General features: G+C 44.4%; 1 protein-coding gene across 5 annotated transcripts in view; it reads right to left on the minus strand.

Annotated features, from left to right (window-relative positions):
* Positions 1–303: 303 nt before the first annotated feature.
* Positions 304–26011, minus strand: part of NUBPL (NUBP iron-sulfur cluster assembly factor, mitochondrial) — a 164797-nt gene continuing 139089 nt past the window's right edge. For 3 of the 5 annotated variants that reach the window (XM_074996876.1, XM_074996874.1, XM_074996875.1), the window contains exons 8-9: positions 19385–19467; positions 306–1669 (exon numbers count right to left, since the gene is read on the minus strand). In XM_074996876.1, coding sequence (XP_074852977.1) covers positions 1607–1669; positions 19385–19467 — 146 coding nt within the window. In that variant the 3' untranslated portion in view covers positions 306–1606. Of the gene's footprint in view, positions 1670–19384; positions 19468–26011 lie in introns of all 5 variants that reach the window. The other 2 variants (XM_074996873.1, XM_074996871.1) reach the window with 2 other exon arrangements.

Here is a 26011-nt window from a genome sequence, read left to right on the forward strand (position 1 = left end):
TGCCACTGATATAATGGAACTAAATTGAATTGGTTTGACGGCCAGATCCCTCCCGCCACCCTGCCAGCCGTCAAACCAATTAAATTTAGTTCCATTATATCAGCGGCAGCAGGGAGCCACATGCAACTCCAGAGACACAGGTTGCCAACCCCTGCCAGGATGTGGAGATGCAGGAAAGAAAAAAACAAACAGCCCTTTAACTTAATTCAGATTTCTAATCCAGTCCCAGTCCTGAACTAGAAATGTCAGTAGTAACTAACAAGCTTGAGGATACATGCTAAATTTGGCCACGATATAATTTTTTTTTTAATTTAAGAATAGTATTAGAACAAATTCAACGATTCAAAGTTTAAAAACCAGTATTAGAACACCGAGCTTCTCAATGAAAGTTAACATGTCCTACTGTGCTATGTGGATGAGAACCATACAAATGATTATAAACATACAAACATGTGGATAAATTAATACTACTATGATGGGTGTGATGGAAATATTTATACAAGGATAAAACTTCTTAGCAAACCAACAAAGGAAACAGTTATCAATGAAGTGACAAGAGGAAGCACTTAATTAACAGGTTAATTTTTATGAAATATATCACTAGACACTTGCAAATGACTGGATTTGAGTTTGACATAGCTAAAGTGCAATTTTACTTCTCCACACTTTTTTCAGGTGCATACACAAAAGCTAAGTTACCAAAAACAAACAAAAAAATATCAGTCACCACATTTACAAAAGTCCACTAAAATCTGGGATTCAATGAATAACTTGTGTGAAAACTTTTAAATTTCACTATAAGCATCTATCTTTTAAGTGTACCCAGCCTTATGAATACTAAATTCTATTGTATGTCAAATCATTTCAAGAGCTGAAAAGCAACAGGAACACTGGCATAAACAAAGGGTGAAATCCCAGCTCCAGTGAAGTAAATAGTAAAACATCTGTAAAGATACATAGCTGAATGGTGTGAGATAGTTTAAATATACTTTAATAATTCTAATTGTAAATAAAATGATGTGCCACACGTATACATACATACAGCCATAAAAATAGCCCATACCAACAGAAAAATAAGGAAAACAGAGGGCAAGATAATAAAATAGAAAAGAGGCCCTGCTATTTGAAAGTCATATCATAGTTTGCATTTATAATTACATCTTTAAATTCATACATTCAGATCCTGCATAGTTACTTTGATGTGGGAGCACGTATCTATTGCAGTCATAAAATTAATTTATTTTTGTCATTTATTTCCTTTGTTAAATTGAACCCAGATATAATAAGCGGTTTACAATTAAAAAAAAACTTGTTGTTACCTCGTTTTTCTATCTGAGTTCAACATAGCACAGTAAGTAATTTGCTTACTGGTAACATAGTACATGATTCCACAAGAAGGAAATTGTTGCTTTACATAACTAAATGATGTCATGACAAATACAAAATAACTATACTTTTAAACTTTAGGAATGAACTTCAAAACAATTTTTTTACAAATACTATACATAAACAATAAAGTTATGTATTTCTGATTGTTGCAGTACTGTTTACATCATCAAGTCACTTTATTCTTAAATTCTAATCACAGGTACCCAAGCTGAGCACTTCATGCTGGAGGAGTTGGCAATCTCCTTACTATTTCAGTAGCTATCCTTAGATAGGCTTTCGCCTGTAAAAACAAAAACATATCCATCATCTTCTGTTTTCTACATGAAAGCACAAGAAATATAAACAACTCTATTCATTCAGTGTTCTTCCACAAACATTCCAACAATTATTTCAATTCCAATGTTGCCTTTTTTCTTGTTGAAAAAAAATAATTAAAACTTAGGTCTTATAAAATGTCAAAAAAAATCAACTCCAAATAAAGTCAGTCAGAACTCAGCTGAGCAATCTTCCCTATCCAAGAAAAAAATTTAATTTACTTTGAAGACCCCCTTCATCCCTAGCAGAAAATGTTACTCTCAAATTTCTCTGTCCTGCCAAACTGGCTGAAGTACTGTATATACAATTTCAAACTTCAGATAACAAATAAATAAATAAAATATTTAACAGCCAGGTGAATGACATCACAGTGGACTGGGTGCACTATGAATAATAATACATGGACAAAATGAAACGAGAAAAAAAATCCAAAAGACTCAGGTAGGTATCCAAACGGAGCAAACCCCAAGTAATTAAAGACCACCCTAGAACAGGTCAGTCATACACAAACATATGGTATGGTGGTGAAATTCCTAACAAAGTGGATGCTGCCAGAACATGGACACTTCCCAGAATAATACTCGAGGAGATGATCTTATTATATATAGACTTAAGTCCTTTTCCATTAACAAATTTCAAAGCCAAGACAAATGGGCTCAGTATCTGACATCCAAGTGATCAAAAATTCATAAACTAACAGAACAAAAAAGCAGTAAAGTAGCACTTTAAAGACAAACAAAATAATTTATTAGGTGAGCTTTGGTGGGACAGACCCACTTCTTCAGATGATAGCCATACCAGAACAGACTCAATATTTAAGGCACAGAGAACCAAAAACCTTGATTACTATTTTTGGTTCTCTGTGCCTTAAATATTGAGTCTGTTCTGGTATGGCTATGGTCTGAAGAAGTGGATCTGTCCCACAAAAGCTCACCTAATACATTATTTTCTTAGTCTTTACAGTTCTACTTTACTGATTTTTTGTTTTGACAGTGTTTCCACTAGCATGAATTTCTCTCTGTTACTAATCATTCATAAATTAAGTTCAGAAAGAACCAGTAGTCTGATCTCCGGCGTAGCACAGACCATAGAGTTGGACTCAGTAATCTCTGTATCAAATTCAATAATTGGTGGATGAAGTACAGCATATCTTTTAGAAAGACATTCAGTCTTGGTTTACTGATTTCAAACAATGGAGAACTTCCCAGAGGCCTTGGTCAATTGTTCCAGAGATTTTACGTTCACTGTTAAAAATCTGCATCTTATTTCTGCTTTGAATTCCTCAAACTAGTAGATCTTATTATGCCTGTGTATCCTAGACTAGAAGTCTTTGATACTTAACTATCTTCTCACCATTTAGACACTTACACGCAGTGATCAACTGACATCATAAATTTCTCACAATGAGTTTGCATTTCTGGCCCACCCTACGCTCCCTCTCTATAGGGAATTTTTCACACAATGTCTTGAGTGTTTTGTTAGAAAATAAAGACATCACTAAAAGGATCAACAGTGTATTATTCTTCATGACATAGACCCCACCACAACCCCAACGTGCTTCCCATAACTGGAGGTTACTCGCAGCACCTTCACCTTTCTGCCATTCCCAGCCCTGCTTTACCACTGTGATATTAAGTGCATCTCTTGTGACTGCTCTCAAGTTCTGGGTACATAAGAAATGCAAGATCAAGACCTTCATAAATACTACACAAGATGGCTGTCTACACTAAAGAGTTTTGTGGACAAAACTGGGCTTTTGTTGACAAAACTCCAAGCATGTCTACACACAAAAGGCATTTTGTTGACAGAGTCTTGACAAAACAGAGCACTTTCCCCAACAGCGCTATCCCTCTTCATATTGAGGAATAACACTTCTGTCGACAGAGTTCTGTCAATAAAAGTGCATTGTAGATGCTCCAGGGACAGGGCTTCTGGTTCTTCATCTACCAATTATTGAATCTGATACAGAGATTACTGGGTCCAACTCTATGGCCGGTGCTGTTTGCAGAGCTTCTGGTCAGCCATTCTGTTGAGAAAGGGCTGGGCAGTCTGGCTGCTCTCTGTCAACAGAGTGGATCGATCTTTCAATGGGCGTTTATGTGTAGACACAATCAGTCAACAGAAGTTGTGCCAGTAGATCTCTTCTGGCAGTGACTTCTATCAGCAGATTGCTGTAGTGTAGACATTGCCAGTGTGTATAATATAATCAAAACCATCCAAAGGAAGGAACCCAGTACTACAAAAGGCCCATGATTAACTTTATTCATGTAAACTATCTCACAGAAGACAATAGGATTACTTACAAGAGTAAAGAGATTACTTACCTAAGTTGTTGCATAATCAGCCTCAAACACAGTAGCAGTATGCTGACAATGACTTTTTAAAAAGAGTAACTATCAGGATGCACAACCTATTCTGCACTTCAACTTGGGGGCAGTTTCTTTCTTTTGAAAGCAATTTAAATCATTAATGCTGCCTTTGACAGAGGTCCAAAATACAGTGGTGATAATATAAGTTTAGTCACCATTTTCTCAGAACACTAGCACCACTGATGTCTTTCTCATATTTCCTGCATATGCCTACTCTATAATGATAGTTTCTGTGAGTACTGGAGAATGTAATGAAATGGAACAGTAACAGACTTCTCTACAGCCATTCATTTACCAATTCATGCACTTATAAAGCAACGGTAAATCAAAGTGACAAATAGCTAACTGACAAGACTCTACAAGAGAGTCTGAAGAATTTATTCTGTTTACTATTTAATACTATACATGTATCAAAAATTGTTATGTTTCTATATAATGTAGTAAGATCTTTAACCAGAGAATGATTTAGCGTAATATAATTGTCAGCAAAACTAGCCACCACAACTCACTTTTAAAATCCAGTACAGAAGAAACGTGAGGAGACAGCATAGTTAGGATGCATTATTTTGCACATAATTACCATATACCCCCCCACAAACCAATGTTTTAAGAAGTTAATTTTCCACAAAGTAGTTACAAGCAAGTATGTTATCATCGAGAGAAACAGACTGAAATAAAAATATATTTAAAAAAAAAAAAGAAAGAAAAGCTCATCACAATTCATTTAAAAGCACAAACAGCAGGAGGTGTGTCATGGAGTTAAGTTATTTTAAGTTAAATAAATCAGAATAATAAGGTCCCATTCCAACAGTCAGGCCTTTATTTTTCAGTCAAATCCCCATCTAAGGTTATGGGCAATCCTGCTCCTTCTTATGTGTAATATGCCTATAAAGCTCAATATACTGCAGAAACTTTGTTTCTACTTCTAGAGAAGGAAGAGTGAGGCGATACACTAGCGTCTCAATAAAGACAAAGCATCTAGCTCTCTACAGGCTGTGGTGACTAAAATTTCAAGGCCTTGAAACCCTGCTAATTTGTGAAACTGGGTTTTTCAAAGCCTGGTCAAGGTAAATACACAAACAAACAAAGACATCCAGGATTTTCACTAGCCATTTTTTACAAAACAAACAGTTAGTTGGTGCAACCAAAGCATGTGTCCAAGAGCAGGAATTTTCTAGAAAACATTTTTCTCTTTGCTGCAAGGATTGGGTGGCTCACAGAGGTAGCCATATTTGTCTTATCTGAGCACAACCTTCTGATGAGAAGTGCCCAATCCCACCATCTTTCTGTACAGTCTGTGAATTTACTATGTGCAGCTGTGGTCTTCCCCTTGGCTCAGGGAGACGATGTCAATCATCTCCTTGCTAACCACATGGATGAGACTGTGAAGGGAACACACTTTTCAATAACTTATAGCCCAATACTGGGACTCTGGGTAACAAGCAAGAAGTGGGAACGCTTACTGATGAGAAGAAATGTGATGTAATTGACATTACTGAAATTCAGTGGGATGATGCATGATTGGAATGTTAAAATGACTGGTTTTAACTGCTCAGGAAGGACAGAGTTAGCAAGAAAGAAGGATAGCATTTTATACTGACACTATTACCTATTTTAGAGTTACTGATAACTCAGAGCCACATGATCTCTAAAGCATAAAGATCAGTGTGTAAACTAATAAAACACAGGAGGGTGTATAATTGGAGGCCTGTTACTAACAACTGAATCAAATCAGAGAACAGGATGAGTTAGTCCTTAAACATGTGTCTGCAAAGAGCAACAAATAACACTGTGTTGTAATGGATATCTTCAGCATAGGAGATGTGCGAGAGGTGTCATAAAGCCAATACAGAAAGAGCAATAGAGTTTCTTGGAATGATAAATGATAGTTTTGTAACACAAAAGGTATTGCATCCAACACAAGAGAATGATTTGGGTCTCATTATGATTGATAAAGATGAATTAATCACCAAATTGGAAGCTGGTGATCGTCTCAGGATCAGAGATCATGATCTGATTACATAAATACAGGCAAAACAAGGAGGGTCTCAACTAATATTAGATTTATTTCATGCTTTGAAAGGGTTAATTTCCCAAAGCTACTGATAATTACAAGGGAAAATTCTTGGGACCACAAATTTAGAGAGAAGCAAGTGATGAAAAGTGGGAGCTCTTAACGAGGACTTTTGATGGCCAAACAGTCAGTATTCCACAGGCAAGAAAACTTGGGCCCAAAGCCCATCATGATTCAGTGCCTAAGTGAAGGCAGCAAATAGAAATCCAAAAGCAATACATAACAAATGGAAAAGAGGAGAAATAAATAGTACTACGAAGTGCAGGAAACTGATAAGGGAAGCTGAAGACATGAGGGGAAGTTCCACAGCTGCTCGTGCTAAGGACAAAAAAGAACTTGTTACATATATTCAGAACAGAAAGCTTAGCAATAGTGCAGACCTACTACTAAATGGAGATGGTAAAAATCATAAAAGGACCATACCATTCATTATATTTCATTTTTGTATTTGAAAGCAGTATCTGACTTAGTTCATGACATTCTAATTAAAAATTGGCACTACACACAATCCCCCCAGCCTACACCAAACAGAAGAAGAACTGTGAACAGATCTTAAAAATTATTTGTCAAAGGGGAGACAGCATCGAATAGGTCAGTTTCTAGTGGAGTTCCACAGAATTGGTACTATTTGACATTTTCATCAATGATCCGGGAGAAAATATAAAATTACTGATGATAAAATTTGTGGAGGATACAGATTGAAAGAATGGTAAATAATGATGAGGAGTTGGCAGCCATATAGTATGCCCTGGATCACTTGGTAAATAGGGCCAATTCAAACGAAATAGAGCCAAATGCTACTTCATATAACTAGAACAAGCAAAGCAGGCCACCATAACTGAATGGTAGACACTGTATTGAATGACAGTGATTCCGAAAAAAATTAGGGGTCATAATGAACAAGTCACTCAGCATGAGCTTCCAGTGTGATGATGTGCGACAACGAAGCCTACACTGGTGTTTGGAGATATAAATGAGGGACATGTGAGAAGGAGCAGGCCAAAGATTTTATCTCGGAATATGACACTGATGAAATAGTAGAACACTGCATCCAGTTCTGGGGTCCACATTTTTAAAGGAGGCAGATGAAGAGAAGGGGCACAACAATCATCGGAAGGCTAAATAAAATGGATTACAGTGGCAGACTCAAAGAGCTCAACTGGTTTAGCTTTTGAGAGATTTAAAGAGATTAATCTCTTTAGCTTCCCAAAAAGCAGCATGAGAGGTGACTTGATTACAGTGCATAAGTGCCTTCACAAGGAGAAAATACCAGGTACTGAAGGACTCTTTAATCTAGCAGAGAAGGGCATAACAAGAACAAGTGTTTCGAAGCTGACACTGGACAAATTCAAATTACAAATCAGGCCCAAATTCTGCACAGAATTAATGATTAACCACTGGAAAAAAACTATTAACAGAAGCAATGTATTCTCTATTCCTTGATGTCTCCAAACCAAGCAAGCATGCCCCTTCTGAAAAATACACTTTAGCCAAACACAAATTATACGTAAGTCGAACAAAAGTTATTGGACTCCATTACAGTGATGAGTGAAAAGTAATGTCTTGTGATACAGGTCAGACTAAATGACCTGATGGTGCCTTCTAAACTTAAACTCAGTAAATCTATGACCCAGAGTCCAGGGTGTATACACCTCATCACTGGGAGGAAAGTGTGATACAGTAAACTCTTTTGTATCCGGCATTCTATCATCCAGAATGCTCAAATAACTGGCATTTTAACTTTAAGTAAATTTTAGTTACATTTTCCATAAGTACAGTATAGTGAAAGTAAATACACATAAATACACCAAATACAGTATATGTTTATAGTGTACAATAGTACTGTTGTTGGTAAATACTCTGCATACCTTTTTAGTGTCAGAGGGGTAGCCATGTGAGTCTGTATCCTCAAAAACAACAAGAAGTCCTGGGACACCTTATAAACTAACAAATGTATTGGAATAAAAAAAGCAGTCAAGTAGCACTTTAAAGACTAACAAAAGCTCACCTAATAAATGATTTTGTTAGTCTTTAAAGTGCTACTTGACTGCTTTTTTGTTTTGATAGTATATAGACTAACAGGGCTCCCTCTCTGCTACAGATTTATTGCAGCATGAGCTTTCATGGGCAAAGACCCACTTTTTATGTGTCAAAAGGCTCAAGGACTTTGCAATGAATGTGTGCATCCTAGTGTGCCTCTGGACCCTTTAAAATGGTGAGAGAGAGTCACACGACTTAGAATAGGTATGGGACCAACAGTAAACAAGACATAAGGCTGCCTGCTTTATACTCAGGGCAGGCAGCAGATAGGAGAGACTCAAGATCAACGAAGCTCAGGAGTGGAGCTCTCCATGGCAGCCAATAAATGGCTATCAACCTGTCCTCCCCAGTTGCCACCAATGTAAATAATGGAAGGCCTGGCACACCGTGTTTTGTTTTAACCTGAACTTTTTTTCCTTCCTTTTTTTGCAACTTCTGCTTATTAATAAACTAAACACTGAGGAAAGGGATGTGGTGCTAAACTCTAACACGTTGCATTAACTGAGCTGCCCCAGCTGAGAAAACCTGTCCACGGATTTACACAGTGGCCACAGAGTTTGTAAAGATACACAGTTTCCAGCCCTGCCAGTGGCAAAAACTCAAATCTGTGCTTCCTCACATCTAGATGTAGAAGTCATTTTTGGCCATGTTTGTCCTGATCTTATGAGAAGATAAACATTCACCAAACACATAACCTAGTCCCTGTGAACAGAACCAAGATTTTGACAGTAAACAACATACGCATATTAATGAATGGAACTTCACTTTTTAAAAACACATTTCAGTTTTAAAAAGATCAAAGTTAGAAAATAATTTAATTAGGTAATTTGACCTAGATTTATTTCTTCTGAAGTGATTAAAAAGTGGATTTTTTATCTTGATGAGAAATTCAGCCTTTTACCAAAGCTATTAAAATGGCAGCAACACAAACAACATATGTGAAAGGTCTAAATAGGATCTCAAATCATCAATACTCCCCTCATTACACAAACTCAACTCTACATATATTCAACTTTTTCTCCTATTCATGATCTTTCTAATTCGCCATCTGCAGACTTGAATAATACAGCTGAGTTCAGCTGTTTATCCTATCATTACTAAGCAACAGAAGATGGCTTGCAACCAAAACAGAAGTTTTTTTTCTTTTTGGATGGAAATGGCTTGGAGAAGCAAAGAGGATTTTGAGTTCTTTTATAACACACACAACCACTTTCATATTCACACAATATGATTCAGCTTTAGAGATTACAGTTTTTCCTTTGTTATATGGAAGTTCTCTAATAGGAACTAATTTACAGTTTATCTTTCTGAAAACAGGACGTTCATTTTGCAAATTTAAAAAAAGCAGATAATTTCAAATGTAGCAATAACTACAGTTAATTGAAGGCCAAAAACTCCCTCCTTTTCCTTTTTGGGGCTGAGGGGACCAGAAGAGCATCACAAGGAGCACAAATGCTTTGAAAACAGAAATGGGGGAGTGTGTCGGTGGAGCCTAAGCAGCACAGCTCCTTCTTCACCAGTACTGCACCAGCGCTCTGCGAGTACTTATTTTAAGGGCAGGAGGATTGAAGGTGATCTACTGTAAGGGAGAAGGGTTGAAAAGTTACCCCTCTACTTTTACACAACGGCACAACTGGCATGAAATAGTGCCAGACAAAAAAAGTAGAATTCCAACTGTATATTTTTTTATATAACCCCTACGCACATATGGGAAGATGGGTAAAGGATGTGATCAGATAAAGGGCAATAATGTTACTGAATCAACAGAAAGAGGGTGCAAAGAAAAGAGCAGGAAAACAAGCGAACAGGAAAATGAATGAAAATTCCTGCATACCTTTGAGTTGTGTGTACATGAAAGTGACACGGGGGGAGAGATCTGAACAGCAGCCTCTACTAACCTAACAACGGAGAGGCACACTAACTACCTACTCTATTTCACACACCAGACATTTAATTGGGTGCAGTGCAGAGTTACAGGGCTCCCACTATAAACTTAGGGTAGACCCTTTTCAGTTTACCCCTGGGAGTCAATTCACTCTCAGTCCTCATGCCCTCCTACCCTTCTCTCTACAGGCAAAAGATCTATTAGCCATATTTCAGATCTCATTTACTTATGGGAGCTGACATTTTAGCCTGTATCTGCACTGGCACACTAGGGGTGCCAGTAATGAGTGTGCTCACACTTTACTCCTACAGTCTGTTACATATTTCATGCCTAATCCAATCCCTAAAATCTCGAAATGCTAGAAGCATCAGACAGTCCTCGTAACTCTGGTCCTAGCATCCAGTCAGCTCACTGAAGTGATAACCCATTAACTGCTTCCCCTAATCCAAATCTGTCCTTCGTTCTTTGGTCAACCTGATAAAGCGATGAAACTTCTTGGTTCCAGAAGTGACAGCCACCATGTGGGCACAGAAGACCCTAGCAAAAGCCACTGCTCACATATAACATTTAAATGCCCCATAGGTTACTTATGCCTGTTTTACAGTGGCTTTCGGGGAACTTTTGATTGTCCTTATCAACACTTTTCAGTTACCTAAGCTTTCTCTGGGTATGCATGACATATACCCTGACCTGCATCAGTTCCCAAATACGTTAACTGTGCTGAGCCTCCTGCCCAGGCACTCTGACATCTCCAGAAATACTCTCAATGAACAGCTGTGCTCTGCTGATCCATACTTCTGCCAAGAGGAAGTCACTGAAATAGTGAGCTGCCTCCCGGGCTAGCTCATTTCCCCTCACATCTGACCGTTCCAATCTTTCAGAGGCTGAACACAATGCAGAGCACAAGTCACCTAAGAACAGTAATAATCCTAAATGTGAAGACCCAGCAACTTACTATTTTTGAGCTGAACAGGGAGTAATGCTGCATTTTGCCACTTTTGTCTTTATGCTGCATTATTTAACCATAGCCTAACTGCTGAATCAAATGGGGAATGTCAAATTAAAAATAACTGAGTGTCAATACGGTCTTTCAGAGATGCCAAGATAAATGGTGAAAAATCCTGTACTATTCATTAGATTTTTGACGCACCCCACCCACAAAGAGAGCTGTGAGATCTCCAGTGGTAATTTAAAAAAGAGGAACAATTAATTTTTCTGACATTTTCCCATATTATATATTTTAGTTATTTGATAAATTATAAATTTTCAGTGCACAAAGGCAAACTTTCCCCATCATACGTTGGTTTGGCACAATTTGACATTTATTAAGAAGTTTTTCTCCCCCAATTCTTATCTATTTAAATTTTCACAGTTGCAGGTAAATATGGGGGTGGAGATCAGACAATGAAAGGCAAACAATAATAATTTATTTACTATAAATGCGGTGATTCAAAAAGTTAAACTTTACAAATGTTAAAACAAACTGTCAACATCATATATCAAAATACACAAATATCCTTAAATCAAACCCAAGCAGCATTTTTCTGCCTTTGTCCATCTGTAAATATCAATTATAGATAGAAATACAGTTTCATTTGTTTGTGTGTATAATGTGAAAGATGTTTTCTGACATTTATTGATGAAAAGATCTAATGTTTCTAAAGCCTACTCACTTGGAATCTGAAATCCTGCCAGGTGTGCCTCGAATATGTGTCTCATCTATCTGTCTTGTTAGTGTAATTCCAGAGTAGGCTCCTCAGCAGCTCTAATTAAACTGGAGATTGGGTTTCTCTCAGAACTACTGGCTTGCTCCTGTTAGAATGCTGGCAGTCTCATGACTGCTTTAGTTCCCATCACTCTGGGCTTTTGTGGTATCCCTGCAGAATATGTGAACATCATGCTGACCTTCACATTTCCTACACCAAAGCTTGTATTTGCAAGAGAAACAAAAACGCTTCTCTGTCCTTAGTCCGATCTCCCATCCTGAAGCCTATTGTTTTGGTAACCTAATCTCTATCACACTGGAGCTGTGTCTACACGTGCACGCTACTTCGAAGTAGCGGCACTAACTTCGAAATAGCGCCCATCGTGGCTACACATGTCGGGCGCTATTTCGAAGTTAACTTCGACGTTAGGCGGCGAGACGTCGAAGTCGCTAACCTCATCAGGGGATCGGAATAGCGCCCTACTTCGACGTTCAACGTCGAAGTAGGGACCGTGTAGACGATCCGCGTCCCTCAACGTCGAAATTGCCGGGTCCTCCATGGCGGCCATCAGCTGGGGGGTTGAGAGATGCTCTCTCTCCAGCCCCTGCGGGGCTCTATGGTCACCGTGGGCAGCAGCCCTTAGCCCAGGGCTTCTGGCTGCTGCTGCGGCAGCTGGGGATCCATGCTGCAGGCACAGGGTCTGCAACCAGTTGTCGGCTCTGTGTATCTTGTGTTGTTTAGTGCAACTGTGTCTGGGAGGGGCCCTTTAAGGGAGCGGCTTGCTGTTGAGTCCGCCCTGTGACCCTGTCTGCAGCTGTGCCTGGCACCCTTATTTCGATGTGTGCTACTTTGGCGTGTAGACGTTCCCTCGCAGCGCCTATTTCGATGTGGTGCCGCGCAACGTCGAAGTTGAACATCGACGCTGCCAGCCCTGGAGGACGTGTAGACGTTACTCATCGAAATAGCCTATTTCGATGTTGCTACATCGAAATAAGCTATTTCGATGTAGGCTTCATGTGTAGACGTAGCCTGGGTGCGTCTACACTAGCAAGTATATTCAAAATTCAGATTGGAAGACTGAGTTCTTTCGAAAGAACCTGCAGAGCGTCTCCAGTGACACGGCACTCTTTTGAAATTAACTTTGAAAGAACTCCTGCTTTCTTTCAAAGTCAGTCCTCCATTCCCAGGATGGGAAAAGCGCCCTCCTTCGAAAGATTATTGTGAAAGAGAGCACATGTAGATGCTCTGTGGCCCGCTCTTTTGAAAGAGCAGGTCCTCCAAGGCTGCAATCAGCTGGAGGGCAGCGGTGCTGCTCATAGCACTAGCGGAGCTGTATGGCTCCAGCGTCCGGGCGCTTTTCAGGATGCAGGCTCCCAGAAGCCCTCAGGCAGGAAGCTGAGAGTGTGCAGGCAGCAGGGAGCCCATGTTGCTGCTCAGCCTGCTACCAGCCGCGACATCCCGGGGGAAGCCACACCACCTCCAGCACCATGGCCAGCAGCCAGGATTCCCGTCCACCCCAGGGGCCATGCAGGGACTGTGGGGAGTCCTCCCAGGAGGGGAGCCAGCCCCACAAGCGCTGGGCCCCCTCCTCGACTGATGCCGAGCTGCAGGACATCCTCGCCTTGTGGGAAGACGAGGAGGTCCTGCAGCAGGTGGGGGTCCAGTGCCGGAACGCTGCGGCACTTGAGTGCCTACCCAAGGGCCTCACCGGCCAGGGTCCCCCCATCCAGACACTGGACCAGGAAAGGTCGAAGGTCAAGGAGCTCCAGCAGAGCTGCTGGGCTCGGGACACGGCCAGGGGCAGCGTCCACCAGCTGCCCCTAAGTTAAAGAACTCAATCGCCTCCTTGAGCCCAGATGAGATGGGGACGGAGGGGAAGGACCGCCCCAGACAGCCAGCCACCCGCAGGCGCCCCCTTTGGATCCAGGCCAGCAGCGATGATGAGGGTTCGAGCGAGGGGGTCCTTGTCATCGATGTCCTGTCCAGCCCCTCCAGCCTGGCTCTCTCCGACCATGCCTTGCCCGAGTTCCTGGAGGGACCCACAGGTATGTACTGTGCAAGCTGGTGGCTACGGGAGGGGACATGCAGTCCCACTCAGGGTGGCCGCAGCCCACCCACAGGGACATCAGCCCCAGGACACACACAGGCCAGACGGCTCCATTACTCCAGCCCCAGAGGGCTGACGTGTGGCACCCAGCACCATGCGGGCCAGACAGCACCATGGGCCACCAGGCTGCAGAGGAACAGAGGGAGGCAGAGGGGAGCTAGCACTCCTGCAACCCAGAGTGGGAACCCTGGATGCGGTCCCTGCAGGGCCCCCGGGATGGGGTGGGAGGGATGGGGGGTGGTTCAAGGGGTCCCTCATTGGAACTAATGGCCCGTTCCTCTCCTCTTGTGTCTCCACAGCTCCAGCAGCCAGACTAGCCCTGCAACTGACCCAGGGAAACCCACCACAGAGGGCGAGGGGGAGCAGCCCAGGCCTCAGACTGGGACAGTGCAGGGCTGCAGCCGGTCCCTCGGCCAGTGCCACCAGGCTGGGGAGAAGGAGGCAGGGGACATGGCCCACACAGCCACCTTGAGGGAGCTGACAGGCGTTGTGCGGGAGTGGCTTGCTATGGAACAGCACGCATGGGACCGGGTGGCATCCAACCTGGATGCCCTCACCCAGGCTGTGGTAGGCTACCTGGCCCCTGCTGCTGCTGCTCCATCGTGGGTCACTCCCGCACCTAGGCCCCCCCTCACCCCCTGCCGTCCCCCATGCCCCCATCACCCACGCACCTCTCCCCTCCCTCCCAGCATTTCTCCCCCTGCCCAATCCCCCATCCCCCTGCCTCCCCCACAATGGCCCCCTCTGAGGAGGCAACCTCAAGGCTCTGCTCCCTCCCCACCTCCCCCCGGCCACTCTCGTCAGCCTGGCCCACACCCTGCTGGCCAGGGCTGGCCAGCTGGTGGCCAAGCCACCGGCCCCACCTCCCCCTGTGCCGAGCCTGACACAGGCATGGGGACCCCGCCTGAGCCGCACCCCTACCTCCCTGTTCTGCCAGCCCTGGCCCGGCACCGGCAGGGCCCCCAGAAATGGGGAGAAACGGGCAGGCATGGGCGATGGGGATCCCAGCCATCAAACCCTGTGGAGGGGTGAGGCCCCCCACCCTGGCTACCCATTCACCCTCCCCTGACACATGTAAATAGTTCCCCTGAAATGAGGGGCACATTTCTGTGAAGTAAATTTATTTTCATGGTTTACCCTGTGTTCCCCGAGCATGCGTGCTGGTGGGTGTGCATGTGTGGGAAGGGTGCAGGTGGGGGATGTGTGCGCGTGTGCAAGGTGTGGGTGGGGTTGTGTGTGCAGGGTGGGAGGGTTCACCATGCCCCCGCTCAAAGGCCTGGCACAGGGCCTCCCGTACATGCACCCCGTCCTGCTGGGCCTGGTGGCACAGGGTGGCAGGGGGCTGTTCATAACTGCACCCCGCCTCAGCGGCCCACCTCTGCATATAGGGCTTGTGTTTTGTCTCCCCTAGGTTACGCAGGGTGCAGCAGGCCCTGACCACCGCTAGGATGTTGGGGAGGCCCACCTCCAGCCTGGTGTAGAGGCATCTAAAATGCCCCTTGAGGGAGCCAAACACATGCTCCATGGTGTTACGGGCGCAGTTCAGCTGCTCACAAAAAAAAGTCCTGGCTCGGCTGGGTGTGCCCCGTGTATGGCCACATCAGCCAGGCCTAAAGTGGGTAGGCCACATCTGCCACAATGCAGTGTGGCATCGTAGTGTCCCCAACAGGGAGCTCCCACTGAGTGATGAAGGTCCCCTTGGCAATAACACGTCCCAGCCCTGAGTTCCTGAAGACCCTCATGTCGTGTGTGTGGACAGACCAGCCCACACAGGTGTCCTGGAACTGGCCGTTGGTGTCAACCAGGGCCTGCAGAACCACTGAGTGGTAGCCCCTGCAGTTCACGTAGGCCCCACGGCTGTGTTCCAGGGCCCAGATGGCGATGTGGGTGTCATCCAGGACCCCGAAGCAGCCGGGGAAGCCCAGCTCCTGGAATCCCCGGATGGCGTTGTCCAGGTCCCCGATGCGAACCAGCTGCCTTAGCAGCACCTTGGTGGTCGTCCAGATGACCTGCACAGCATAGAGGTGCGCTCATGACCGTGGGTTGGGGTGAGGCTTGCCCGCCTGTACCTGTCCCCATCCCCGCCCCTGTCTCTGCGGTGCCTGCCTGTGCTCTTCCCCATCCCTGTCCTGTCCCCAGGGTGCCTGTCCTTCTCCTGACGGTGCCTGTCACCAGGCTGCCCCCTGCCCCCCACGTAGTCTAGGCGTGAGCTGGGCATGGCTTACCTCAATGAGGACGGCCCTGATGGTGGCTTTGCCCATTCCAAACTGGTGGCCAATGGATCGGTAACTGTCCGGGGTGGCCAGCTTCCACAGGGTAATGGCCACCCTTTTGTGCAGGGGCAGCGCTGGCCTCAGGTGTGTGTCCCTGTGCTGGAGGACTGGGGCGAGCCAGTGGGGACAACCACAACCCTGTGGTTGCTGGCCCTTGGCATGTGCAGACGGAGGCACGTGGGGGGAGCCCTTTAAGGGGAAAGCGGGCAGCAGCCCCGGAAGGGCTCGTACGCCATGCAACACTGTCTGTGGTGCTTCCTGCCTCTGCTCTTTCAAAAGAGCACCCTGGTATGTGTGGATGATCTCTTTCAAAATTGTGCTGGAGGCCTTTTGAAAGAACGGACCAAACCTTCAGTCCCAGCTAGTGTGTGTGGAGGCTCCGTTTCGAAAGGCCATCTGTTGATGTTCTTTTTGAAAGACGTTCTTTCGAAACAGAACTGTGGTGCAGACACAGCCATGTTGGATAAAGACATCAGACCAGGGATTCTGGCCACAGATCCTGGTCTTTCTGATGCCAGGGCAAGTTTGACTCATCTGTGCCCCAAGTCTAAACACTCATAATGCCTCACCATGTGGCGTCAGCATACGTCAAATGTTTCTGGGCTAGGACAGCTAAATGTTTGGAATAGGGTAATTCTTCCCTCTGCATATTATTACACACTCTCTTCCTACCTGCATTATACTGGTTCACTATTGCCTTATTTACCTTCAGCTTCCTGGGCTTGTTCCCTTTATTCATCCGGGTCCTCCACCCACATTTTTTTTTTTTTTTAGAAGTGTAGAGTTTAAAGCCTGCAGAGGCAATTAGATCATACAGTCTGACCTCCCTTGCAGAGTCTGAAGTATTACCAATGCTGGCACCCTTGCAATGACACAAAATTGATTAGGTGAAATGTGTCCAGATGATTCAAGAAGGTAATTCATATCCCAAGCTGCAAAGGAAGGCAACCCCCGGACTCCTGTATGCTCCCTGTCCCCCAACAAAAACAAAAAAAAACAGGACCCAGTTTACTTATGTGCCCCTGACCTCACACATATGTCGTAGCCAGTATAAGGATGGGCAGGAGTTACAAGTCAAATTAGAATCAAATCCACACAGAAGAGCTAAATAACTGTATTGTACTTCTCTTTTAATAGAAAAGTACTGCTTGAAAAGGATACCAGACTGATGACTGAAGACTATTCTCCCCACAAAATAGGTATGTCAGAACATCACCATTTTAAAGCTCAATAGTGGTACAGGCTTTATCCCAGACTAGTGAATGTGTTGTGTTCTGCTAGCAGTCTTATAAATTAACACATGTAACTACGTTTGGACTGTGCTACTACTCTCCAGAATGTTGGTGTCTATAAAAATAGAATCCTAATGTGATAGGTGCTGCACCAACAAGGTGGTAAGACCATCACCACCTTGAGGAACTTCCCAGCCAAATACAGGAGACAGGCGCAGGGTAGGGAAAGATGTACAAAGCAGAAAACTACAACACTGTCAACATATATGACAGCCTCTTATTCACAAAACTACTTTCCTGGAAAGATGAGTCTGTTTTATTCCCCGCTCAACACACCCGTGATTTCATCTGGCAATAAAATGTCATGGTGAATTCACAGAGATTAGAGACATTTTACTTATTCTTTGAGAGGGGAAGTGATTATTTCATCTTGTGTACAAATTCACTCCATATTGACAATATTATAGATATTGTTAATGTGCTAGTTATTATTCCACAGATCTTTTGGCAGAACTATCCTTCCTCTTTTATCCTCTAATGGCTCAACTATAAAAGGTTAATTAATAGACTGTCTTGGAAGACCTATGTTAATAGTTCGAACTTATGTAGCATGACATTGACCTTTCCTCTTCATGGCATGCAAGCATCTGGATTGAGTCTTTTGCTACTGAGATTATGGTTTAGACTACTGTAGGGTGCAAGAAGACATTGTAATGGTCGAGAGTGCAGTCCGACCCCTCTGTGAATCCTCAGGAGAATCTAAACAGATCAGTCTGTGCAAGGTGAAAAGCTGCAGAATAACTGCCATGGGAACTAGTGCATACAAGGCTTGCTTGCCAAGACTTCAAGGCTACGCTGGCAGTAGGCCACAAGAGATAGTGATAAGGAATGCATAGGCAATTTTAGGCAATCTTATGTTAATGCGTTCAGCTTTATCAGCTAGTGTCAGGAGGCCTGTTACAGAGCCTCTCCCCGAGCGAAGCTCTGGCACGTCGGGTCTTCCCCGACGGGTGACTGCGGTGTCTCCGGGGCTCCCGCCGCGGGTGTCACGCGCTTCCAATAAACCAAATATAGCACTCGCCTTCTGGGTGCAGCCTTGTCTCTGGGGAACCCGAGCCTGGTTGGCTACAACTACTAACTCAAACGTGCACAAAGAGGAAAAAACAGCAAGGGCAACCCAAGTGCTCCAAAATGTAGCTACACAGATAAATATGTAGTAACAGAGAGGTAGCCAATAGTCTGTATTCTAACAAAACAAAACAGCAGAAAACAGCATTACAAGGACTGTTTCTCTTCCTCTGATGCTTGTAATTACCTCAAGCAAGACACTTAACAACCCCCACCCACTCCTTCAGTCCTATGTACTCAATTTGTCGGTTTTTATTGCAATTTTTTTGGACCTCTGTACTTATAAATGTCAGTCTGTATTGGAAATGAAATTGATCTGAAGAAGTGGGTCTGTCCCATGAAAGCTCATCACTGAATAAATCATTTTGTTAGTCTTTAAAGTGCTACATTGCTGCTCTTTTGTTTAGGTAAATACATAGATTAACTCCATTTTCAGGATTTATTTCTTATGTCAACAAGGTTTCCCATCTTAAAATAGCAGAAATCCCTCCTCTCTCTCCACGGTTCAAGAATTTTGTTTGTTCATTTATTTTTAAGGTGACCAACTATCCTGTATTGGGCAGGACGGTCCCGTACTGGGATGCCAAAAAGGTATCCCTACTTATTTTTAAAAGGGACAAATTATCCTGTATTTAGGCCCTTGAGGGCTGGGGGTGGGGCCAGGAGTGCCCACAGTCACTGCTTCCCTGGGCTTCAGGGTTGGGGCTGGGGGGGTGGAGCTCCAGCTCCCTGGGGCTTGGTGCAGCCAGGAAGAGCCGCCCCTCCCTCCTGATATCTCCCTGTCCTGTATTTGGGACACAGACATATGGTCACTGTATTTATTTTGTTTGTGAGATTGTTTTTTAAATGCACAGCATAAAACTTACCATGTCACTTTGAGGCTGTGAGACAACAATAGGCTGTCCAACATCACATGTCTCTCTTATATTCACATGCAATGGAATGTCTCCTGAATTAAAAAAACCACGAAAACACATTTACTTAAAGACTTAATACTTCATGAGTGCATTTCATTAAACTAGCCCTGAAGTTACTTGAAATCAAATTCCAGTTCAGAATCTCCTCTGAATTACTTAACCTCAAAAATTAGCATTTAAAATTAAAATTAGCTGCAGCAGAGTTTCACATGTCCACAGTCATTAGTACCAAATAGATTTCAAATTGTATTTACTTTCTGGAAAAAGAGAGGATCACTTTAAAGCAATTTGTAATGACAGGAAGTTTGCTTTCTTGCTAGCTGGAGATGCAAAAAACCTCAAATGAACACATTTCTATGATCCAGCTATTTTGGATAGGAACCTAATAAAAACACTTTTCTTTGAGTGTCAGGATAATATGCTTTTCAACATATTTCTTAATTTTGTCCTTCAACGGTGTTTTGAGATTTTAATCAATATTCAAACCATAGAGTTTGTTGCCAAACAATGAAATGCGTAATAGTCTTTAGTAGGCCACTGATTTAATTAAGCGCTAGCTATATAGTCAACTCTTTCTCATTTACTAAAGCTAGATACTTGTAGAAACTGCAGGGAGCCATTTAAAAGAAAGAAATGCTCTGAAGGAAAAATAACTTATCGACTCATTGGATAAATATACTAAATTCCCATAGTTATTTATCACAAAATAGATACTGCATGAGAGATGAAGTGCACAGTTAAAACTGATCTTTGCCAGAAGTTACTCTTAGGCTGCATCTACACTATGAGAAAAATTCGAATTTAGTTCAGTTAGCTTGATTTTACCATGTGACTATCTTCACTGTAAATACCATTAGCCTGATTTAGGGAGCATTAATCTCGAGATTACAAAATCAGAGTTACCTGATACGTATAGTGTCAAGCTCAAATTCAGAAGTTAGATTAAAGACAAGTGTTGAAGTGCCACATCTTAAAAGCAAGTTTATTAGCCTCCAGAGGCGCCCTGTATGCAACCTATAATGCCCCTCTCAGTGCTCCACTCATGCTGGTGATCTCCAGCAACAGGAAGACCATGAATTTCCAAGGAGGTGCAGCTGGGGGCTCATGTTAGTATGAGAGCCTGATTAATATCTTTTTCTTCCTATGCCATTAGTTCCATGAGTGCATCTGCTCATTCAAATAGCCCCTGCAGGGAGTTCATGGTTCTGTCTGTACACTTGCTAGTTTTTTTGCGCTGTCTGGAGCCAGCCCATGCCCTGCCGTCCCACATGTCAACAAGGCTGTGCTGGGTGTCCTGCTTGCATAACACGCCGAGAAACTTCTTCTTAGTGGTTTAGAGTATGCAAACCCCCTTTTCTCCCCCACAGTTGTCACACAGTCTGGGTCTTTCCTGCACTTAGCCACGCCACATGGGTAGCCCCCAACCCAACCCAACAAAAGGATGTGCATACTGTTCGGTGCCAATGCTGCCAGTAAGGTGTTTGCTCTAAGAGTTGGAAAGATATTCTGGGCTTTGCTGCTGCCATCGGGAAGTCTCCCCGGCAGTTAAGATAGTGGGGACTTTTGTTGACACCGTGGGGAAGTCTCCGCCAGAGGTTAAGATACTGGAGGTTTTGCTGCTGCCATGAGGAAGGACCATTTCAACTGGCCCTCTACTCACTGCACCCCATTTTGCCCACACCGAGCCTTGCTGCCGCCAGGGACAAGTCTCCACCCGACGGCTAAGGAATTAGAGGTTTTGCTGCTGCTGTGGGGAAGGACGACTTCAACTTCTCCTCCAATGAACCCTCAGCCTTCACTCATTCCAGGTGTTGCTGCTGCCGGGGAAAAGTGTCCTCCGGTGGCTAAGAAACATGGGGACCTTTGCTGCCACCAGGGAAAAGCCCATAACACGGCTTGCTGCCACCAGGGGGAAGTCTCACAAGCTGGGGCATGGGGGTTGACTCCCCATGAAGGGACCATGTCAACTGGGCCCACAGTGCTTGGCTTGCTTCTTTTTTCATCCACTTTTGAATCCCCTTTCTTCTCACTTTAAAAAAACAGTCCGGGCCCCTGTATTATTTTCAAGGATCACATGCAATGATAGGAAGTGGGATATTCAGTGAATGGCCAGTTGAGAACACAGTCTTTTCATGGAAGCCTTATAGTACACTGGAAAGCCAAATACCCTTTCTTACACTTTTCTACCCTCTTTCTTCTCACTTTCAAATTACAGTCCTGGCCCCACGTCACTTTCAGGGATCACATGCATGCAATGATGGGAAGTGTGACAAGTGGATGGCCAGTTGAGAATACAGTCGCTGGAACCGTGCTGGCAATGTAATGTTGGGGGAAACCAAAAATTCTTTTCTCCTAGACTTTTCTCTCCTCTTCTAACTTTGAGGGTCCCTGCATTATTTCCAGGGATTGGGAGGGAAATGAGAAAAATGCTATGTGAGAAGATGATGTCACGACCAGAAAGCATACCCAGAATGCTATGGGGATGAGGGAACTGTGGGATAGCTTCCCATAATGCACTACTGCAAAAGTCAATGTTAGCCAATTTGTGTGTGGCAACAATGACTTGACTTTGTGAGGAGCAAGGTGTGAAGTGAGGATGGTCAAAATCGAACTTATAAATTCCAGAATTAGAAAGTCAATATAAATAAATTTGAGTTTATCTTGTAGTGCAGACGCAGCCTCAGTTTGGTTAGGAAGTGTGTTATTTTGCTTTAATTTTTAACACCAGGTTAAGATAAATGAAAATAAAAGTAGCTAAACTGAAACAAACACGTGCAAGTTTATACATGAACATTTAACTAGAGCAGTTTAGAAACCTCTTGTTAAACAGATGCAACAGTGGTATAGTCAAAGCCTTAGACACCATTAATGTAAGAAAGTTGGTCCAAGAAGTAACTGTAGTTGAGCCATTATGTAACAGAGGTTGAACCTCTCTCTCATCTGGCATCCTCAGGACCTGACCAGTGCCTGATGAGAGAATTTGCTGGATGACACAAGGTCAATAATTTTCCAGCACATTACCACCTATGTAAAAAGCCCAAGCCCTACGGACATCTAAGATTTGTAAACTCTGCTTCCTCAGGTTAGCATGAGATTTGGAGTAAAAAACCAGGTAATGAAGTGTCCTGGTTGACATGGAAAGAGGAGACCACCTTCCCCAGGAAAGCCGATGGAGTCTCAGTATAACCTTGTCCTTGTAGAACACTGTAAAGGATGAGTTCACCCTAAGAGCCCTCAACTCAGATACCCTTGTGTTCAATGTGATGACCAGCAAAAAGGCTGTTTTGTAACTTAGAATCGGAAAGGAGCACAAAGCAAGGTGTTCCAAAGATGGGGCCATAGGCTTGGCCAGAACCAAAGTGAGGTCTCACAGGAGTAAGGGGTCCCTCACCGGCAGCCTAACCCTCTCCAAGCCTTTCATGAATCATCTGAGAACACTAACAAAAGACCTGGACTACGGTGGAAAGTGAAAATAGCCACCAGGTGTACCCTGATGGAAGCAAGAGACAGCCCTGACTGACTTAGGTACCATGGATCATCTAGAATCAAGGCTATTGTGGCCTGCAAGGGAGGTCACCCCTTCCGGGATGCCCAAATCACAAACCTTTTTCATTTTGTTAAGTGGCCCTTGCAGAGGGTCTTCTACTCTTTAAAAGAACCTCCTTCACTGGTTCCAAGCAGGGAAGTTCTATGGCACACAGCCATAAAGCATGCTGAGAAATGAAGGGAGGTTGGAGTGCTGAAGCCGCTCTTCCTCCTGTGTCAACAGGTCTGGGTGTAATGGGAGTGTTATTATGTCGCACACTGAAAGGCCCAGCAGAACCGTGTACCAGTGCTGCCTGGTAAACGCCGGTGCCACCATAATTACTGAGGCCTGGTCTGTTCGAACTTTGAGGAGGACCTTGTGGACAAGGGAAACCAGAGAGAACGCATACAGCAAAGGGCCTCTCCAGGACACATCAACTACATCCACCTAGGACCTGGGACTCCAGTTCCAGTAAGAGCAAAACATTTGGCACTTCGACTTGAGATGCAGGAAAAATGGGCCCACCTGGGTAGAGCCCCAAAATCAGAAAACTGATGGCAGCATGTCCGGGTGAATAGAGCATGCATGAAAGACTTGCTAACGTAGTCTGCTATGGTATTATGAACCCTGGGTAAGTAGTAGGCTTGCAGGAGAATTTTGTGATGAACGCAGAACTCCCATAGCCTGAGGGCCTCGTGACACAGAGGAGAGGAGCATGCACCCCCATCTCTTCATATAATACATTGCTGTCAGACTGTCTGTGCTCACTTACATGCAATGCCTCGCTACATTGTCCTGAAACACCTCACACACCAACCTGATTGCCCTGAGTTCTCTCACATTGATGTGAGGCTCTAAGTTTGACATGCTACATAGAGCCTGAGCCCGGCGCTCCCCAGCCTAAATCAGATGCACCAGGGACAGTGAAGGCTAGGGAGTCATGAATGGCACCCACGCACACACAGTCTGAGCATCCAGCTACCAATACGAGGTTTGCAACACCGCCTGGGGCAACATCAGTAATTTGTCTATGACATCCCTCACAGGGTGGTACACCGACGCAAGCCACAACGGGAGGGAAAGTAGGTGAAGTCTGGCATGTTGCACCACATATATACAAACTGCTATATGCCCCAGGAACTTCATGCAACACCTGGCTGTCACAGAGGGGAACCTGATCATGTTGTTTATGATGCTGGCCATAGCCTGGAACCTGCTCTCCTGGCAGGCACCAGGTTCCCTGCACGAGGACAAGCATAAACTTCACCTCATTTGCCAGGAAGACAAGACTGTCACTGGTCTGGTGAATTAACTTTATGTGCTGCTGAACTTGGGTCTGGTAGCTCCCTTTGACTAACCAGTCGTCCAGGTACGAAACAACTGGACACCGTGCCTGTGGAGGAAGACTGCAACCACCACCATGCTCTTGGTGAAAACCGCTAGAGCTGTCGACAGGTCGAACGGAAGGACTCTGAACTGACAGTGTCCCCTGTTTACCACAAATCGCAGGAACCTCCTGTGGGGAAGGTGGATTGTGATGTGAAAACATGCGTCCTGTAAATCAAGGGCAAACCAGTCCCCCAGATCCAGCAACAAGATAATGAGCCCCAAAGAGACTAGCTGCTGGAAATTTTTTCTCCTAGCCAGCAGCCACAGGCAAAAGAAAGAACAGGTCAAGAGCAGGCTGGGAGTCCTAAGAGTTTGTAACATTCCAGTGCAGCAGGAGGGTTTCTGTTTGGATAATTGCACTGAGTGATCTGCAAGAATACCTGAGCCTGGGCATCATGTGGCGTCAAGGCTGCAGCCGCATCCCTGAAGGCACTGCAGACTCTGTGTGAAGGATAAGTCAGTCCACCTACCGAGGCACTAAATATGCATGAGCAAAATTCTGCCTGCACCTAAAAGACCTTCCTGCTTTCTGGGGTGGTTCAGAGACTGATCGGCTGCATGCATCACGGCTGGCTCAGATCGTGTATGGGGGTGGCTGGGGAGGCTTGTAGGGAAAGAGCCCAATAATTAAGGTCCAAGGGCAAGGGCAACTGGGGAGCACCCTCACACAAGATGCATTCAAGGAAAATGTGAAAGGTGGGCAGGGGGCCTGTCTTCACCTCCCAGAGTAGGTGACAGGGGACACAAGGTGGGGAAAGTCCCATATGCTGACTGAGTGAAATGGGGTCCAGCACGTTCCTGCAGACAGAGTCAAGGAGATCTCTGATCCTACTGATATCAGCTAGGACCAAACTCCACTGCAGCAAGGGGGATTCTGCTACTTGCACACTTAGATACAAGTTGTATACCAGTTGTGTACTCAATGAAGAGGTCCAACCCCTTTGTGGCCACCTCAGACCCAGTCTCTAAGACTACTTTTCAGAGACTGAGGAGACCTGGTAAAAGATCAGCAGCTTACATTGGTATTACGGAATACAATTGTGTGGAGATAAAAGAACTGCTGGTTATATCAGAGCCCTCAGAGGTGGTGGACAACAACGTGGGCCAGTTCACTCCATGCATCACTGCCTGCACTGTAAGAAATCTCCATATGGCTTTGAGGCAAAAGACACAGACCTGACTACAGACACAGAGCAGGCCCTTCCCCTCTGCTCCAGGGGAGGTTTGGGACACCGGCAAAGATTAAGTGCAGCCTGAGCCTGAAAAACTCCAGGATCGTTTCCTGAGGGCAAGCTCAGGATGTTAAGCTGGTACCACAGCATGGACAGGACCAGCTGGTTAAGCACTAATTCTCTTCCTCAGAGGGAAGGACACTGGAGCAACCTTGTCCACTTTCATACCAGCCAGTGACCCTGCCCTCAAGATCTACTCAGTTCTCCAGTGCAGAGAGACAGGTGGCACAAAGGTGAATGCCCAGATAGAACAGCAGGCCTGCAGTGTGCCAGATGGCTCCGAGTGCAGTAACAAACTGCTTCACTTAGAATCGTTAAACCTATACTTTATTATAGTTTGAATGCTCTTTGTCTTGCAGTAAGAGATGGGCATCAGGGATTTTGCTCCTGGTGTAGAAGTTTTAGATCATACAGTAGTAGCAATTTATT

Source organism: Carettochelys insculpta, chromosome 6 (assembly GCF_033958435.1).
Source record: "Carettochelys insculpta isolate YL-2023 chromosome 6, ASM3395843v1, whole genome shotgun sequence".
In the NCBI taxonomy this organism is placed as follows: domain Eukaryota; kingdom Metazoa; phylum Chordata; order Testudines; family Carettochelyidae; genus Carettochelys; species Carettochelys insculpta.